This window comes from Palaemon carinicauda, chromosome 3 (genome assembly GCF_036898095.1).
Source record: "Palaemon carinicauda isolate YSFRI2023 chromosome 3, ASM3689809v2, whole genome shotgun sequence".
Classification (NCBI taxonomy): domain Eukaryota; kingdom Metazoa; phylum Arthropoda; class Malacostraca; order Decapoda; family Palaemonidae; genus Palaemon; species Palaemon carinicauda.
The window spans coordinates 42,363-62,509 of record NC_090727.1 but is presented as its reverse complement, the minus strand read 5'-3'; the positions used below and the strand labels follow the sequence as shown (position 1 = coordinate 62,509).

At 38.3% G+C, this 20,147-nt stretch overlaps 1 protein-coding gene and 2 pseudogenes across 1 annotated transcript; 1 reads left to right on the top strand and 2 right to left on the bottom strand.

The window, feature by feature from the left end:
• The first annotated feature begins 8,514 nt into the window (after nt 1–8,514).
• On the top strand, nt 8,515–9,033 carry LOC137638885 (uncharacterized). Its single transcript, XM_068371291.1, has one exon. The coding sequence runs from the start codon at nt 8,515–8,517 to the stop codon at nt 9,031–9,033; it is 519 nt and encodes a 172-aa protein (XP_068227392.1).
• Nucleotides 9,034–17,941: 8,908 nt separating this feature from the next.
• LOC137638191 (ATP synthase subunit a-like) lies at nt 17,942–19,050 on the bottom strand (annotated as a pseudogene).
• A 111-nt stretch (nt 19,051–19,161) lies between these two features.
• On the bottom strand, nt 19,162–19,878 carry LOC137638192 (cytochrome c oxidase subunit 2-like; annotated as a pseudogene).
• Nucleotides 19,879–20,147: the final 269 nt, after the last annotated feature.

Here is a 20,147-nt window from a genome sequence, read left to right as displayed (position 1 = left end):
AAAATTTTTATAATGCCTTTAGTGGAGCCTTTGCCTCGAACGCTCAGCTGAAAATCTTACTCCTTTAATCCAGAAATAAATTAAGAGTGGCTCGTGTATTAATAGCGACAAGTGGTGTGAGTATAATAAGCTGTCAGCTTTGTGTTCTATACATAACACGGTGTGAATCATTCGGAAAACTTTGTAGACCCTGAAAATTCATTGGGTACATACTCAAAATATTGAAAAACTTTGGAGAAATCTCAGAGTGGATCAAGAGGCCTGGAAATCGCTCACAATATTTTAAGCAATATATATCTCTTTAGTTTTAAAATGACACCCTGAAAATCAGCTAATACATTATTTTTGTAAAAGTGCTGCATTGCTGTAGCCTCCTCAAGGAGAGAGGCAACGGCCCAAGAGGCCACAGGAAGAGGAAGAGGACGACGACCAGCAGCAGCCTCATTGTTCAGGCTTGTAAGACTGAGAGTAATGGTGAGTGTATTTATTTCTGTAGTATTAGGTACCGATCAGGTATTATTTTGATTATGGTGCAGATATATTCAATGACAGGTTAAGTCAGAAAATTAAGGTTAGTTTAGTGCACGACTACAATGTGACGTTCAATAACTGGTCATATAGTGCATTTGTTTGCCATTTTCTAATGTAAAATTCTTGGCTCGGGTTTTCCCATATCCTGTGTTTTTATGTATTTCGAATTCTGTGTATACCTGTATACCTGTCCATTTTTATATGTTTGAGTGTCATATTTAGGTTTTTTCCTCCATTTTGCCCAGTTTTTACCTACTTTGTGTGTCTCCCCCAAAACCCCGCTTCCCAAGGAGGTTCCCCCATATTGTTTTCTAAAGGAGGAGGGGTGGTGGAAGGATAAGTATTCATTTGAGATGGAAATAAACCTCAAAATCATTCAAATCACATCATAATAGAACAGAAAAAAACCTATATATTATAGCAATTAATGTCCATAAGTAAAATAATTGTCTCCTGTTTTAGGGCACGTAGCTTGAAATGAGCTACCCGGAAACTTGATTTGGGCCTTAAAGGGAAACCTTTAGGATACTCGCTCCAGAAGTTAGAATTCTGTGATAACCTGTGGTTAAATTCTCTGGGAATATCTAGTAGTTATTTACCCAAGGAAGCTACCAAAAAGGAACCTTCCATCAGGACGCCATGGCTTGAGCCCAAAAACCTTGTGTAAATGCATACAACCGAATGAGTAAGTATTCGCTGATTTGGTATTCTTTATAATGACACTAGTGTGTGAATAGTAAATGCAATTTTTCATAGTTAGTGAATGTCTTATCAAAATAGTTTTTATTTTAATATCAGTTTTACCACTAATTGGATATGGGCTATAGTTTTGTACAACGAGGTAGCCCTAGTCTAGTCAGAGTACATTTTAATTATACGCTAATTTTATCTACAGGTAGTTATAAGTGATACCCCTTGAAATGAGTTACCAACTAGTATCCGACCTTAGCATGATACCAAAGTACACGAGGCAACTCCCTCTATCCACGAATTTAACAAACCTCTGTGCAAAGAACCAAGCACTCAAACTTTTTCTGAAGCTGTTAAACAGATGAAATCCATTTTAGTTGTGAGTTTAAGGGGTTTACATTGCAACACATAAGGACCTTTATACCAAAAAGGGGCGTACAGACTCAATAGACCTGGCAGATGCTTACTAGCACCTACCAATCTGTTGCCCTCTCTCCTCCTACCTAGGATGCAGGTTACTCTAAATGGTAAAGCATTGATTTTGTGTAAAAATAGTTTATTCATCAAAGTGACTTATTCCATAATGATTGCATAAGTAACCGTTGAAGGGTAAAAAACTACTCTTCAAAAATAATGGACTTTACGTTATACAGAAATGTGATGAAGGTATATATTTTAACTTTGACAAATAATTATTCTAAAATGTACAATTATAAGTTATTTGATAATCAAGAAAATTATCCTCTGACAGAAATCTTTCTGCTCAAGAGAGTGATATAAGTTTAGTTAAAAAGTTTGTCGTTCCCCCTACCGTATGACTGAATTGAACTGGATAATAACCGTTCTTGGGTAATTCATGGGGTTCGAAATAGGGAATACGCATGTAAGAACATGACAAACTGCGTAGATTGTCATTAAATGGAAATTTTGGTAGGCTAACATTTACTTATGAAAACAATGAACAATACTTATATGTAATATATCTAAGATATGGAAATATTTTGTAGAAATCAGTCAGGAAAAAAAAAGGAATAAAATAAGCAAATCTAGCGTCATTGTGTTATTGGTATTAGGGTTACAAATGTATCTTGATCCAAAACTGAGGAAATGTGAGATGCAAATAAACAGCAAATTGGAAATTCATTAAACATAAAGGAAAGATATATATCGATAGAGAATTTTTCAGTAATTATAGTATCAGATAATTTGAGTTTAGACGTGTGTGACTGAATTAGAAAACTTGAACTACTAGCTTTTGGTAGCGTTGTTGGTGGGAGTCGAGGGGAAACCAGATGATGGTTCATTGCACTTTTCAGGGTGCTTTCTGTGAGATTTGATTTGTATGCCAACATAGAAATATGCTAAAATAGACTGCATAATCATGAATAAGGACTAGAATTGCATGTGTTTCAGTTTGGTGGTGGGATGACATGCGAGGGTCTGTACGTCTCTTAAGAAGGAAGTCATTAGGGGGCTTTGAGTATTTCCTCAGGTAGGGAATGTCATCATTGGCTAGTGGTGTGATTCTACGTGGTAAAATAAAAACTGACTGAAATATCTCTTGGACAGTTGGAAATAAAGGCTAGAATCAGAGACTATATTGGTTTGCTGTAGAAAGGAGGAGTTATTATCAGGGAGAGGAGGAGATTTTGTGGAATTTCTTAGTGAACTGTGATAAACGACCAAATGCTGTACCCTTTAGTAGGATATAAGAGTGATTTTACCTTTACAATGTGGTTTGTATTTGTAAATAACTTATCCAGGATGTCAGTGTGTATCACAGTATTGTTTTAACGTAGAGCGTTGTCATAGCGAAGGGGTTAGAGACTTAGTTGCTGATTTGATATGAAAAGTCTTAATTTCTTTCCTACCAGCATGGTCCTTTTTTATTTAATTGTTCCTACACCTAATACAAGCACTTTAGCTTTTGTAGGAGTTAACATTGGCAAAGGTGAAACGACAGTAAGGTAAACCACCTTTATTGCCGGGTGGGGGTCATATAAGCCTTGCTCACGAAAGTCAGGTCAACACTCGTGTTTGACTTTGGCGTCAGCCCAGTACAGACGTACACTGCTGCACTCCCTGACTTTGCTGTTGCATTACTTTTGCTTTCCATTTCTCTTCAGTGTTTGGGACGTCTACTCCTAAGCCAGAAATGTGGTTTTTCCTCAACCTAGGGATTGGGTTCCTGTGCAGTGGGAGAAATTCCCATAGAGGAAGTTGGGGTCTCTCTCTCTCTCTCTCTCTCTCTCTCTCTCTCTCTCTCTCTCTCTCTCTCTCTCTCTCTCTCTCTCTCTCTCTCTCTCATTCATATATATTTTAGAACATTGATAATAAAAAATTTACATGACATTTTCAACAAGGAAGTTTTTTATTATAAAAAAATTTACATGAAATTTTCAACAAGGAAGTTTTTGGGCAGGGTTGGAATTACAGACAAGGTAGACACAATTCTTTGTTTGGAACCAGCTGGTGCTTGGCACAAAGTAGCTTCCCCAGCGCCAAGTACTTAAGTTCCTGTCTTTGGCATGGGAACATTAGTTATCACATTGATTTTTTTATATCAAATTTTCATTTAGGTAAAACCTGTTATAATTTAGCAACTTTTAAATTTTAACCCTTTTACCCCCAAAGGATGTACTGGTACGTTTCACAAAAGCCATCCCTTTACCCCCATGGACATACCGGTACGTCCTTGCAAAAAAATGCTATAAAAATTATTTTTTTCATATTTTTGAAAATTTTTTGAGAAAATTCAGGCATTTTCCAAGAGAATGAGACAACCTGACCTCTCTATGACAAAAACTGTGACCTTGGCAAGAAAAATGGCAGTCTAAGTTTTCCAGGAGGAAAGGGAGTTGCACAAATTAAATGGATCTGACTGAAGAGGATGAGGGCCTCGCACTCAATAAGTAGGTAAGTGATGTCACAGATGGTAATAGATTTAAAAAAAAAAGGTATAAAGCGTGAACCCTACAAGGGTGCGTGGCCTCAGGTTCAAGGGTACCATGTATGAGGGTTTTTCCGCTTACAAGATCATCGTGGATTAAATGGCCACCTACTTTGATTCTGTCCTTCAAATTGATTAGTGTATGTTAATGATCCATATTTATAGTAATTAAACATTCAATGTTTCAAGAATTTCTTTATAGTACTAAAGAGATTTCTATGTAGATGTCATGCCTTGCAGTTACATCCATCATTTTTTATCCATTTATAACTGCATGACTAAACCTTATCCACATTACCAACTGTGCCCCTTTGTGGGATGTTAAACAAAGTTACCTGCATTTAAATGAATTTTTTAGATACCATCCTTGTGCCAATGGCATGTTAACCTTTTTGTTTTTACAGGTGTTAACTTGTGTAGCTTGTAAGGGCTTCACAGTAAGCGTAGCCTACACATCATTTTGAGTGTACCTTACACTAAATGATACTACTTGGTGTCAAAGATTCAATCATTCGTCAGAAGATTTCACTGCGTAGGACTCTGTAAACGGTAAGTGGTGTTGTACGCAAACTGTTCAGTCCTTTTTTGCCATCGTACTTTAATGTTGCAGTGTCATAGGGCAGGTATTCTTACGTGCATTGAGAAGGTATTGTGAACTGTATACTGTACTTGTATACAAACAAGGTACACGTTAGGTGACGAACTGGTAGGGTTTAAGTGACCTTGCAAAGACTGCAATCACTCGAGTGATGTCACAACTTGACTAATTAAGCTGTACTGTAGTGGTAGTAATATACACATACGCAGTTTAGCGATATGCGCCACAGTATCAATTTGAGTTGTTAGACAAGAATGTTTCGCTGTTACTTGTACATAGTGTGGCGTGGTGCCGACGTACATATAGTGAATCGTCTTACCTTGTACTGGATCTCTTAGTAATGTAAAATTACATTTTAAAGTAATATAAACGACAATGCAGTGGTAGAAACCACATGAAAATGCTAGTACAGTACAGCTAGTCATTAAGCGTCATTCGACTGCTCGTAGACGGTGGTCTGCGTTTCAGGGGGTTATGAGTTGACCTTGCTTTAGGGGACCAATTTTATGAATGTTTTCGGTACGTTTCCTAACCCCTGCAGTGACATAGGTCTGAAACATTTAAGAATAATTTTACTCATTATGGCATGTTGCGACTTGCGAAAACCTTTGAAGGTTGGCTTAAATAATGATACGAAGCCAAGGTTATTAGAATCCGGACACTATAGTTGTCATGTAAGTGGAGAAAAAATTCTTGAACTTTAATTTTCCTGAGGCTTGCGGTTTAATTAGTTGCACATATTTTTTCATGGGTGATCTTCATCACTGATGCCGAGTAGCTCAGTCGAATTAAAATTACTTGTATATTAAAAAACCGTAAGTGGTATTGGCCATTGTCCAATGCTAAATATGTGAGGATCACCGAATCTTGAATGGTCTTGCAATTGCAGCTCACAGTATAGACGGGTACGATCCGTTTGAGTAATGGTGTTTCTCAACTATAAACTTTTGTCTTCTTGAACCTGTTCTATTTATGTTCACGTAATTTACTGCTATATTTGATTAATGTTTTTCATTGCTATATATGTTTATGCTTCAAGTTCATTCGAATTACTTAATTATATCGTTATAGTTTGTACTTTCCAAGAAAAGTTGTGATTTTTAGTTTTTTCACTTAATATTTATTTAGGATTTTTTTTAGTATTTTGAATTATGTTTCAGGTTGAAATGCAGTAATAAAAAGAAAAGCATTGCAACATCTTTCGTGACTTTCACTGCACATCCAACATTTCAACACATTTGGCACTCTGTTATTTTGGAGGAAGAACTGCAGCAAGCTAAAAATGACCGAGCACAGGCCAAGAGGACCTTCACGAGAAAATGCAACATTCGAGGACACTGTTGGACAAGCTAGTACTTCAACAGCGCTGACTGAGGTTTATGAAGAAGTCTGTAAAGCTTTTGATAAGGTTGAATTTTGTCATGAGAGGTATGTCTCCATCTTCATTAAGGTTGGTGCCAAAGAGGAACATTTAATTGAGTGTGACGAATATATTGATAGTTTGGAAAGAAGGAAAGTCCAGATTGTCTAAATACAAAAAAAAATATTCATGTGGTACAGGACTCTAGTGTTAGAAGGGTCAAGGTGAAGGCTTTGCAACCGCCTCAGTTTAGTGGAGACAGTAGAGATTTTCCGAATTTTATAGATTATAAAAGATTAATGGTACATAGTTTTGGAGAGGATTATAAAAGATTAATGGCACATAGTTTTGGAAAGGATCCCTATGCACTGAGGTCATGTTTAAGTGGTGAAGCATTAAATACTGTCAGAGGTATTGAAAATGACTATGATGAAATGCTCAGTAGGTTAGATTTAAGGTATGGGGATAACCGCAAATTAGTTGATGCAGTACTTTCAGACTTGAAATCGATCAAGCCTGTTAATGATGGTGATAATGGAGCGTTTGTCATAATGGTAGAGAGAGTTGAGAGGTGTTGGTTAGACTTACAGAAGATGGACCTTGAAGGGGAAATGAATACCGCTAACACAGTAAGCTACATAGAAAAGTTACTCCCTATTACACAAAAACGTGAGTGGATACAAATAGCAGAAGAAAATAGAAGCTCCACTGAATTGTTTAAACATCTTATGGGGTTTCTGCTTAAAGAAAAAAGGGTACTGGAATATATGAGTTCAGATATCAGGACATGTTCGAGTTCTAGGATTTGTCATATATCAGGTCAAGTTAATGAAGAAGATATGATAGCATCCATTAAGGGTATTCCAGAAAAACATAATGAATTACTCCGTGTAGATCAGCTAACTCAAATAGTCACTAATTTGTGTAAGGATAATGATACTTTGCAAACTGGGAAGTGCTTATTACACAAAAAAGGCCCTCATAACACGGGGAGCTGTTCAGTATTTGTCAATCTAGGTAATTTTGAGTAGTTTGAAACTGTAAGGAAAAGGCAAGCATGTTTCAATTGTCTGAAAGCTGGTCATATATCAAATTCTTGCCGTCTCAAGAATACTTGTAATGTAATAACTGAAGGTCAAAGATGTGGAAAATATCATCATCCATTACTTCATGGAGCATTTTCAGAGGGTCTGATGTACAGTACTACTCTTTCCGTCAAATCCAAATATTTAGTAAGAGACAAAGCACTGTTAATGATTAGTAAATTATACAGCAATGGCACACCTTTGAATACGTTGTGGGACCCTGGAAGTGATATAACACTAATATCATTTGCTACTGCTTATAAATTAGGTTTGAAAGGTAGAGACATTGAATTAACTATCACAGAGGTAGGAAGAAAGGTAGAACTTATAAAGAATAAAGAATATGTAATCAAAGTGACTGATCTTGAAGGTAAACACTGGTATATCACGGCTTACGGCATAGAAGAGATAACATCTGAAGCATGTAAGGTAGACCTGACAAATATCGTTCTTTTGTTTGATGATATCCGTCTTTTTGATGTGGAACGTCCATTTGGTGAAATAGAGTTGTTAGTAGTATCCAATTGGTGTACACTTATGCCACAAGTCAAACAGTCTGTTGGGAATTTACAACTGATGGAAAACATGTTCGGATATTGCATAAGAGGATCCCATCCATCGATTAAGTTTGAATCTTCGAACAATAGTTTCAATGTCAAAGTTAATCAAGTTTCTAGTGTGGTTAAAGTAGAGGAAATTAATGTTAACAATAATGAATTTTTAAGGATGGATTTAGATAAATTTTTCAACATTGAAAGCTTGGGCACATACTGTATACCGAAATGTGGATCATGTACATTAGGTGATAAAAGTTATAACAATTAGAGAAGAAAAGGAGTTAGACATGATTTCAAAGGGCTTAGAATATACCTGTGAGGAAAAATATTGGACTGTTAAATATCCCTGGTTTAGGGACCCTAATAAATTGCCTAACAATGTGGCAGTGGCTATTGCAAGAATGAGATCAACAGAGAAGCGATTAACTAAGATAGGTTATAAATATACACAACTGTATAATGATCAAATAAAAGACATGTTGAGTAGAGGCGTTGCAAGAAAATGATCTTGGAAGGAAATGAGTGAATTTGATGGTCCTATACACTATATTCACCATCATGAAGTATTAAAAGAAAGTTCAACCTCAACCCCAGTCAGAATAGTGTTCAATTCTTCAGCAGATTACAAGGGCCACAGACTTAATGATTATTGGGCAAAAGGATCAGATTTATAGAATGACCTAGTGGGAATTTTATTAAGATTCCGTCAGAACAATGTTGCTGTCATAGGGGATATATCCAAAATGTATAATGCAGTAAGATTGAAAGAATTGGAGCAGCACACCCACAGATTCGTATGGCGAGATGCAGATTATAGTAGACCCCCGAACCACCATGTACTTACAGCTGTGGGTTTTGGAGACCGACCCAGCGGTGTCATTGCTATAACAGCTCTTAAGAAAACTGCTTCAATTAAGGAGAATGAATTTCCGGAGATCAACAACATTATAGATAGGAATACATATGTAGATGATGATATTTTTAGTTGTGAAGATGTAAATAAAGCTAAAAAGCTTATGGGTAATATGAATTTGGTGCTAAATGAGGGTGGTTTCAAATTCAAACATTGGATTATGTCTAACAATGAAACTTTAGACAATGAATTAAAATTGTTATATGCTGGTGAGGAAAAGGTTCTTGGTTTACACTGGATTCCTAGAAAAGATATATTCTTCTTCAAGATTAAGGTGGACTTGAATAGATCCAAGAAAAGAATTTTCAAAATTGGAATAGACAAATACATCCAATCGGATAATACCTAAAGACTTAACAAAGAGAATGGTACTTAGTCAAGTATCTACGATTTATGACCCTTTAGGACTTACCGTCCCCTTCACTTTGAATGCAAAAGTCTTAATGAGAGAGCTCATCACAATTAGTCGCTCGGAAGGCAATAGATGTGACTGGGACGATCCCATGTCTGACGAAATGAGAGAGAAGTGGAGTAAATTTTTTATTGATATGCGAGAGTTGGAGTTTTTGTCATATGCTATATATCATGCTTTTACTAAATCCGCTGCCTTGACCATTGTTTTTGTATCGCCACCAATCAAAACAAACTCATTTACTTGTGTTGAGGTTAGCATTTTCAATAAATATAACATATGATGGTATTACTAATGTTTTCTTTTACTCACATCAATTATGGAACCACCAGGGAAAAGAATAAAGTAAGGTTAGTTTTAAATTGAGTTGTACAATCAGCCAAAGAATCAAACAATTGTGCTGCCCCTGGAACGTTTGATGTGACAGAAAATGGTGAGATTGGAGTGAGGATAATTTAAATGATGCTTTTTTAATGAAAAATCTAAAGTTAAATTTTATTTTGTTATTAATGCTACCATTGAAATTATTTAAAGGTTAGAGAAAGAAAATTAAGGTTGCTGGGAATGCAACCATAACTCAATGTTTACATTTTATCAGCTGGGCTCTCAGGTAAGAGTTGATTTCGTTGTGAAGAAGTATTCCTTCAAATAGGCTATTATCGTGAACTTGTACCTATAATGTGAAAGGTGAATATGGTTAGGTTGCCTTTATAAAAAATCGGACCAAGGCCTAGTATAGCCTACCATTAAACATAACTTGGAATTGATAGTGTGATTTTTTCGGTGGTTTAAGACGACGACTATTTTCAGGGGGTGAATGTTTAATCTTTGATTTGTTTGTTTATATTATAGTGTTGTTTCCTTAAATGAGAAAATGTAAACAGTGATTTACACAATTGTTACAGTTGGTCCTGTTTGTGAAAAATTGGCTGATTTCTCTATATTGGAATATTTGTGGGTTACTGTATGAAAAAATTGCGAGTAATTTGATGTTCGCAGACTTGGGTCTGCATGTCAGGGTGGTGGCATCAGTAGAATATGAAAAACCTTTTTTCCACCTAGTTTTGACATGTAATTGACGCCTTTCCAATTACAGTATTTTATTGGCAGCTTTGGTCGTTCACCAGCCAGGATGCCACAACCCCGCAGATGCCTTTCCAATTACAGTATTTTATTGGCAGCTTTGGTCGTTCACCAGCCAGGATGCCACAACCCCGCAGACGCCTTTCCAATTACAGTATTTTATTGGCAGCTTTGGTCGTTCACCAGCCAGGATGCCACAACCCCGCAGACGCCTTTCCAATTACAGTATTTTATTGGCAGATTTGGTCGTTCACCAGCCAAGATGCCACAACCCCGCAGACGCCTTTCCAATTACAGTATTTTATTGGCAGCTTTGGTCGTTCACCAGCCAGGATGCCACAACCCCGCAGACGCCTTTCCAATTACAGTATTTTATTGGCAGCTTTGGTCGTTCACCAGCCAGGATGCCACAACCCCGCAGACGCCTTTCCAATTACAGTATTTTATTGGCAGATTTGGTCGTTCACCAGCCAGGATGCCACAACCCCGCAGACGCCTTTCCAATTACAGTATTTTATTGGCAGATTTGGTCGTTCACCAGCCAAGATGCCACAACCCCGCAGACGCCTTTCCAATTACAGTATTTTATTGGCAGCTTTGGTCGTTCACCAGCCAGGATGCCACAACCCCGCAGACGCCTTTCCAATTACAGTATTTTATTGGCAGCTTTGGTCGTTCACCAGCCAGGATGCCACAACCCCGCAGACGCCTTTCCAATTACAGTATTTTATTGGCAGCTTTGGTCGTTCACCAGCCAGGATGCCACAACCCCGCAGACGCCTTTCCAATTACAATACTGTATTTTATTGGCAGCTTTGGTCGTTCACCAGCCAGGATGCCACAACCCCGCAGACGCCTTTCCAATTACAGTATTTTATTGGCAACTTTGGTCGTTCACCAGCCAAGATGCCACAACCCCGCAGACGCCTTTCCAATTACAGTATTTTATTGGCAGCTTTGGTCGTTCACCAGCCAGGATGCCGCAACCCCGCAGACGCCTTTCCAATTACAGTATTTTATTGGCAGCTTTGGTCGTTCACCAGCCAGGATGCCACAACCCCGCAGACGCCTTTCCAATTACAGTTTTATTGGCAGCTTTGGTCGTTCACCAGCCAAGATGCCACGACCCCGCAGCCGCCTTTCCAATTACAGTATTTTATTGGCAGCTTTGGTCGTTCACCAACCAAGATGCCACAACCCCGCAGACGCCTTTCCAATTACAGTATTTTATTGGCAGCTTTGGTTGACATGATTTGTTTAAATCTTTATTTATTTTAGCATAAAATGGAGCTTACAGTAGACATGTTAACGTGGAATAGAGTTGGTACCTGCACTATTTGATATTTTTAATTTCTAATTTGCATATGCTTAAGGTAAATGTTAATTAGCAAATGTACTTTTTCTTGAATTAACGGTTGCAAGAAATTACTGTTTAATGTATTATATAGTACATAATATACTATATGACATTGTACATACTGAGGGTATTTTTTTTTTTCTTTTTTTTTCTTTTTTTTACAGGCTTAGTTTGGAAGAGGAGGCCCCAGAAAACATCCATTGCCAAAGAGGGTAGAAGAAAGTGGAAAGTAAAGAATCGGGTGAGTGTGGCGTTATGGACGGCGAATCCTCCTCAGATCCACTGGACAAGGTCAGTCCCTAAAAAGGGAATGGCAGACATTAGGTTGGTAATAACAGTCGCCCCTCAAAAAGATATTTGTCCTCAAGGTAAGACATAGCCTAGGAAGGCGGTAGCCATTACTAAGAATAGAATGATAACCCCTACTGATCAGGTGTGCATGTAAAGGAAGGACCCGTAGTAGATGCCTCGGCCGATATGTCTATATAGACAGATAAAGAAAAAGAAGCTCCGTTTGCATGAATTGTTCGAAGTAGCCAACCATAGTTGACATCTCGGCAAATGTGTGCTACACTAGAGAAGGCAAGTGTAATATCGGCCGTATAGTGTATGGCCAAAAAGAGGCCAGTTGCGATTTGGACTACTAAGCAGAGTCCTAATAGGGACCCAAAGTTTCAAAGTGTAGAGATGTTAGCTGGAGTGGGGAGGTCAACTAAAGCTCCGTTAGCGATGCTGAATAGTGGGTGGGATTTTCGGATTGGGGCTGCCATTAGGAGAGGCGAAGGGGGACAAAGAATCTTGATCTTAACTTAACAATAATTACTAAAGATAAGAGGAGGTATAGAATGATCACTGCCGTTAGGTTGGCAGAAGTAGGGTTATACATACTATTTAATTTAAATTGGATAGATGTTATTTCTTGGGGGGATCAGTAAAAAGAGGTTTCAAGAGTTTCTTTGTTGGGTAGAATTAGAGTTTCGGAGAAAACTAAAGCCGGGATAGTTATAAGGGGTAGCAAGAGAATAATGGTAAGTTTAAAGTTAATTTTAAATATTTCGTTGGAGGCCAGGGAAGCCACGTAAATAAACAGTACTAAAGTAGCCCCTAGAAAAATCAAAAATAAGATATAGGAGAACCATCTTATTCCTGCGATAAGAGTAGCTGTGTTACAAATTAGGATAGTTTGCATGATTAGTGCTAGGCCCCTGGCCAGGTGGTGAGTCAGGAAGGAGAAGCAAAAAGCTATCGATAAAAGTCTTAGGGATAAAAAAATAAGTGTTGATATCCAGGGGTGAGCCCTGAGCTTCAAGAATAAAAATTCATTTACGGCTTACAAGACCATTGTTTTATTTAAACTATTGAAGCTATCAGGAAGTAGTTTAAGTAAAATATTAGTTTTGGGGACTGAAGATAGGGGTGAACTTTCATTCTGAAGTGCTAATGGTAATCTTGAGGCTTTGAGTTTGTATTCCTTTGGTGAGGTTGTGTTGTGGGGCTCTGGCATTTGTGATGAAGCGAAAACATCTTTTAAATTTACTTTTAAGCCTAGAGTTTATTATGGTTAGTATTTTTTGGTTTATGCTTAGGGTGGTAGGGTTTCTAGGGGAGATTCTTTTTTCTTAATATTTTTTTTAACTTTGGCCGCTTGTGAGGGAGCCCTTGGCTTGGCTTTGTTGGTTTCTATCGTTCGTAGGCACGGAAGGGATAATTTCAACAGGTTTAGAATTTTAGGGTGCTAAAGTTTGTTTTTATAGTTTTATTGATAACATTGTGTTCCAATAGTTGGCTGTCTGTTCAGCTTTCTCTTTTTTATTAGGTAGTTTGTTGTTTAGTGTGCTTTGTTTAAGAGGGTTTGGGGAGTTTCAATATGGCTGAAGTTTAGGGGTTGACTAGGTCGGCTATTTACTGATTCTACTCAGGTTTTGAGTTTTGGCGTTAGCTTTGGGGGCCAGGGAGGGAGTTAAGCGAGGTTCCACTTTTAGGGGGGTGTTTTTAATTGTTAATTTATTTTTATTGTTATCCCTAATTTTGACTTTTTCCTGTTTAGATTATTTGTTGTTTTATATTTGTTTCGAGAGTTCTTTGGTTCCTATTATAATTTTAACCCTTTTACCCCCACTATAAGGTTAAGTTTTGAGCACATTTTGCTATATACTTTTTTTAAATTGCTCTAACAGGTTTAATGTTTGTCCTAGAGAGTTCAGGTTGGTGTCATTCTTTTGGAAAATGCCTGAAGTTTCTAATAGAATTATCAAAAATATGTAAAAACTTGTAATTAACAGTGTTTTGTAAGAACATGCCGGTACATCCTTTTGGGGGTGAAAGGGTTAATTTTAGGCTGGGGCTATCAGCCCGAGCGGCTGCAAGCCGGTGTTTATATATTATTCTATACTTTATTTGGGTCTCTTCCTTTGTTGATCTCTTTTTTAAGATTGTATAACTTGGGCGGTACTATAATAATGAGTCTATGGGAATGTCCTGAGTTAGAGTTTAGTTTAAGGCTGATTTGATATGTCTCAAGGGTGGTGGCTTTTGTAGTAAAATTACCTATGTATTTAGTTCACTTGTGGCTCCCCAAGGCGCACGTAGAGGCCCCCGTGGCCGGTTCCATAATTTTAGCTGGGGTCCTACTTAAGCTTGGGGGCTACGGGTTAATTCGTGTTGGTCCTCTTTTTTTTCCAAGGTGGGAGTTAGTCTTAGCTGGGTTTGGATTAGTTGGGGGTTAGTGGGCGGTATTATTGTGAGTTTAATTTGTTTACGTCAGGGGGATATAAAATCTTTGATTGCTTATTCTTCTGTCGCCCATATGGGCTTAGTTTTGTGCGGACTGATACTCTGCAGCTGGTGGGGAGTTTTTGGGACAGTTGCCGTGATAGTCGGCCACGGACTGTGTTCTTCGGGGCTTTTTTGCTTGGCAAATGTAAGATACGAGCGGCTGGGAAGGCGAAGTTTATTTATCAGAAAGGGGCTCTTAAGGTTTATGCCTACTTTGTCTTTGGTGGTTTGCTTTAAGGGTGGGAAATATAGCGGCCCCTCCGACTTTAAATTTATTGGGAGAAGTTAGTTTAATCGTTGGGGTTATTTCTTGGTCATCTTGGGCTGGTTTGGGGGTGATATTTTTGTCTTTTTTAAGGGCAGCGTACACCCTTTATCATTTTTCTTTGAGCCAGCATGGGAAATATTTTAGGTCTGTTTTTTCTTGTTGTTCTGGTGAAGTTCGGGAATATTTAGCGTTAATACTTCATTGGCTGCCCTTGAATATTTTAATTTTAGTGGGGTATATGTTTGTTGTCTAATTCAAAGCTTGAATAGTTTAAGAAAAAAATATTGGTTTGTGGGGCCAAAGATATAATATTTATTTTGAGCAGTGTTATGAAATATTAAAATAGCTGAGAGAAGAATAATTTTTCTTTTAGGAGTGGCAGTTTGGGGCATTTGATCTTCGCTAGGGCTTTTGAAGTCTGGTTGTAGTTATTTTATAGAATGGGAGTTGGTTAGTTTAAACGGGGTGAGAATTGAAATGTCTTTAATTTTTGATTGAATGTGTCTGATGTTTTTATCTTTTGTCTGCTTAATTTCTTCTATAGTATTGTATTACAGGGGGATCTATATAAGGGGGATAGAAATGTGAATCGGTTTTTATACATTGTACTTGGCTTCGTCGCGTCGATGCTGATGTTGATTTTAAGGCCTAATTTAGTGAGGATTTTATTGGGGTGAGATGGTCTTGGCTTGGTGTCTTACACCCTAGTTATCTATTACCAAAACGAGAAGTCAGCCGCTGCTGGGATATTAACGGCGCTATCTAACCGGGTGGGGGATGTTGCTATTTTGTTGGGCATTGCTTTTATGGTAGACTGGGGGGGCTGAAACTTCCTCTTTTATGTTGGGAGAAGATCATTAGAAAATAGTTTGGTGCTTTGGTTAGTTGTTACTGCTGCAATAACTCAAAGAGCTCAGATTCCATTTTCAGCTTGGCTACCAGCTGCAATAGCAGCTCCTACTCCTGTGTCGGCTTTAGTGCACTCTTCTACTTTAGTGACGGCGGGGGTGTATCTGTTGATTCGGTTTAGGCCCAGGCTAACTGGCACTTTGATTAGAGATATTTTATTGTTGATTGGTTGTACTACGTTGTTTATGGCTGGTTTAGGTGCTAACTTCGAGACGGATTTAAAGAAAATTATTGCCTTGTCTACCTTAGGCAATTGGGGGTGATAGTAAGAATTCTAAGTTTGGGTGGGGCCATGTTAGCTTTTTTTCATTTATTACGCATGCTTTATTTAAGGCTCTCTTATTCATGTGTGCTGGTTCTATTATTCATAATGTTGGGGGTACTCAAGATATACGAAATATGGGTAATCTGGTCGGCAGTCTCCCTTTGAGAGTTGTGTATCAACTTGGCCAATTTATCTTTGTGCGGAATTCCTTTTTTAGTTGGATTTTATTCTAAAGACTTGATTTTAGAAGTGGTATTTATGGGGCCGTTAAAGGTAATTTGTTTGTTAATATATTGACTAGCAACGGGCTTGACAGTGTGCTATAGGTTCCGACTTGTTTATTATAGTTTGAGTGGGTCTTGGAATTTGAGTTGCTGTTCTTGCGTGAGAGACGAGGACACTTTGATAAGAACGCCGATGAAAGTGCTCAGGTTGGGTGCAGTCATAAAGGGGGCAGCTCTTTCTTGGCTGATTTTTCCTGCTTGTTATATAATTTGTTTGACCCCTGTCTTTAAACTGTCTGTGCTATTTGTAACTTTAGTAGGGGGGACTATCGGTTATGTACTTAATTTAGTTTCTGAAAGTTGTAATTTGAAATCTTTAAAGTCTTACCATAAGACTGTTCTTCGGTTCCATGTGATTTTTGCCCTTTTTATCCACCTTGGGGGTGGTTCCTGGGGGACTATCTCTTGGGAGACTCTTCCATCAAATTAGAGATAATGGGTGGTCAGAATATTACGGGGGCCAAGGGATTTATTTTAATTTAAGGAGGCTTAGGAAAGTTCTCCAAGTAGTCCAAGAAAATAGGATTAAAATCTACTTGTTGGTGATATTAGTTTGAATAGTGGGGCTATCTTTAATAATTTAAACACGGGTAGACTTATAAAGAGCATTACATTGAAGCTGTAAAGGAGGTATTCTTACCCCTGGGTGTTTTTAAAAGGAGTGTACCTTTAGCTCTACAATGAAAATGTAGTGTGTTTATTACACTATAATAACAGAGATAAAGACAGAGTTAAACTGCCTGAGAGTGAAGTTAGAAGCTGCTTCTCCTTCAAGTTATCTCTAGTTAGAATCTAAATTCAATAACTTCATTAACAGTGAAATACCTCTACTTTGGTTTTAACTAAAAGCTGGGGGCAGGTGTTGCTAAAGTTTAGGTCGAAACTAAATGCGATAGTTCGCTTCCCGGCCAAGATTAGCTTAATAGCACCTTTTGCGTGCAAGGCAAATATCATTGTTGACTACAATCTCTGGGGAGTACTAAGAAGATCAGTCAAGGGCGCCTTGATTCCATTCGTGGTAGAGGCCTGCTAGAAGGATTAGGAGGAAAAAAGTTCCAGTAATTACCCAGGTTTTAATAAATGTTAGCTTTGTTACAACTACTAGGGGTAATAGGAGTGTGATTTCTACGTCAAAGATAAGGAAGATAATGGCAATGAGGAAAAATCGGAGAGAGAAGGGGAATCGGGCAGACCCTTTAGGGTCAAATCCGCACTCGAATGGTGATCTTTTTTCTCGGTCGATAATAGTTTTTTTTGATAAAAGTGAGGAGATGAATATTACAATTGTTCTTAAGGCAAGGGCAAATAAGACTATGGTCAAGATCATTAGAATTACTTATCCTGGAGATACCAGACTTATTGATTGGAAGTCAATTGTACAATTATACTAGATAGGTATGGGATTACCCTCCTCATCAATAAATTGAAATATAAAGGAAGAGTCAAACTACGTCGACAAATTGTCAATACCAGGCAGCAGCTTCGAACCCTAAGTGGTGGTTGGCCGAAAAGTGGCACATGTATAGGCGGTATAGGGTCACTATAAGGAAGCCAGACCCAATGATAACGTGAAGTCCGTGGAATCCAGTAGCTACGAAAAAGGGAGAGCCATAGACCGAGTCTGCAATGGTGAAAGGGGCCTCATAATATTCGAGGATTGAAGGGCTGTGAAGTAAACTCCTAAAGAAACTGTTAGGGCAAGTCTTTGAAATGCTTGGGAAAAGTTGGATCTGATAAGTGCGTGGTGGGTTCATGTTACTGTTGCCCCTGAGGCTAAGAGAATGGCGGTATTTAGAAGTGGAATTTGGAAGGGGTTAAAAGACTGGATCCCGGCTGGAGGTCAGCAAATTCCTAATTCAATGGAAGGGGACAGTCTTCTAAGGAAGAAAGCTCAGAAGAAACTGAAGAAAAATAAGACTTCTGATGTGATGAATAGCATTATTCCTCAACGAAGTCTGTTCACTATTTTAGCAGTGTGTTGACCTTGGTAAGTCGCTTCTCGTATGATGTCTCGTCATCATTGAACTATGGTCAATAGAGTGGTGAGTAAGCCTAGGATCAAAAGATCTGGATTGAATTGATGGAATCATTTTACTAATCCCGTAGTTAATATTATGGCTCTGATTGATCCTGTGAGCGGCCAGGGCCTGATGTCTACTAAATGATATGCATGGAACCCGTGTTTTTGCATTAGTTAACTTCCCTGGTGTACAGGGTTGTTAGAGCTGCGAATACATAAGATTGAATAATAGCAACAGCTGATTCTAAAATTAGTAAGAGGAGTTGGGAGAATAAGAGAATAGGTAGTAGGGTTTTGGGTCACGCTGGTCCTGTATTCCCGAGCAGGGTTAGTAAAAGGTGCCCGGCAATTATGTTGGCAGCAAGCCGGACTGCTAAAGTCCCTGGGCGAATATTTCTTACAGTTTCGATTAAAACTATCAGGGGGGTTAGGGGTATCGGTGTTCCTGAGGGAACTAGGTGTGCAAACATGTGTTTCGTGTGGTTTAACCAGCCGAAAATGATTGAAGTTAGTCAAAGGGGAAGGGCAAGAGAGAGGGTTATTACTAAGTGTCTAGTTCTTGTGAAAATATAGGGAATTAAGCCTAAGAAATTATCAAGTATAATAAGTCTAAATAGTGAGACGAAGACAAGGGTGCATCCAGGGTTGGCAGGCCCTAAGAGGATTTTTAGTTTCTTATGTAGTGTTAGTGTAAGAGAGGACCATGCAAGCGAGGCCCGTGAAGGCATGGCTCAGTATAGATAGGGTATAAACAAGAGTGCTAATGTCATGGAGGCTCAATTTAGGGGCAAGTTAGCTAGCCTAGAAAGGGGGTCGAAACTAGAAAAAAGGTTTATCATTTTCAAGGTTGTGGGGTTTGAACTGCTTTTACAGTAGAAGTTTTGATCTTAATTGGAAGCTTAGTATAAAAATTTAAAATAATGATTAGGGCGAAGATGGCTGTGAAAAGTGCGTACAGGTTGAGTCATAGCAAGGGGGCTATTTGTGGGATTTTAAAATATTAGGATCTAATAATTAAAGCTTGACAAGCTTATGTTACAATTTAACTAATTTTAAATCTCATTAGGGGTGGGTGGTTACGCCATTTTAGGGTTAAAAGACCTACACTTATATCTTCAGTCACCTAATGAGGAGGAGTTCTTTGTGTTCATAGATTCAGTTTAAGAAAGACTTAACTGAAACTCCTTCTACTACAATCGGTATAAACCTATGGTTGGCCCCACAGATCTCAGAACATTGGCCATAAAATAGTCCTGGCCGGTTGATTTGGAATCTTAGTTGGTTTAGTCGTCCTGGGATGGAATCTACTTTGACCCCTAAAGAAGGGACTGTTCAAGAGTGGATAACATCTGCTGCGGTAATTAGAACCCGGATTTGAGTGTTTATGGGTAAGATTGTTCGATTATCTACATCTAGTAGTCGAAAATTAGAGTTATCAGCCTCTGGTTCTGGGATTATATAGGAGTCAAATTCTACCTGAGGAAAGTCTGAGTATTTGTATCTTCAATATCATTGGTGGCCAATGACTTTGAGTGTGACGTTGGGGTTATTTACTTCGTCGAGTAAATAAAGAAGGCGAAGAGAGGGAAGGGCAATAAAAATTAAATTAACTGCTGGGAGGATCGTTCAGATGGTTTCAATGGTTTGGTGTTCTAATAGGAATCGATTTGTGAGCGAATTAAAAAACAAAGATGAGAGTATGAATCTTACTAAAGTGGTGATTAAGATTAAAACTAATATAGCGTGGTCGTGGAAGAAAATTAGTTGTTCTATTAGGGGCAAGGCGGCGTCTTGGAAGTTTAGAGCAGTTCAGGTTGCCATAAGTTCTAAAAGGAATATAAATTTCCTACTAGGAGCTTAAATCCTATGCAATGATCTGCCATTTTAGATAGTTAGTAATTAGAGGAATCTCAGAGAATCTGTGGTCGGCGGGGGGGGGTAGTTATGTTGTCACTCAATAGAAGTGGGCATAAATAGGGAAAATAAAACTGGGCGTTTCACTGAAAAAGCCTCTCAGATTACAATTACAAACCCAATGACTGCGATTAGGGAAATAGTAGACCCTATTGAAGAAACTACATTTCAAGTAG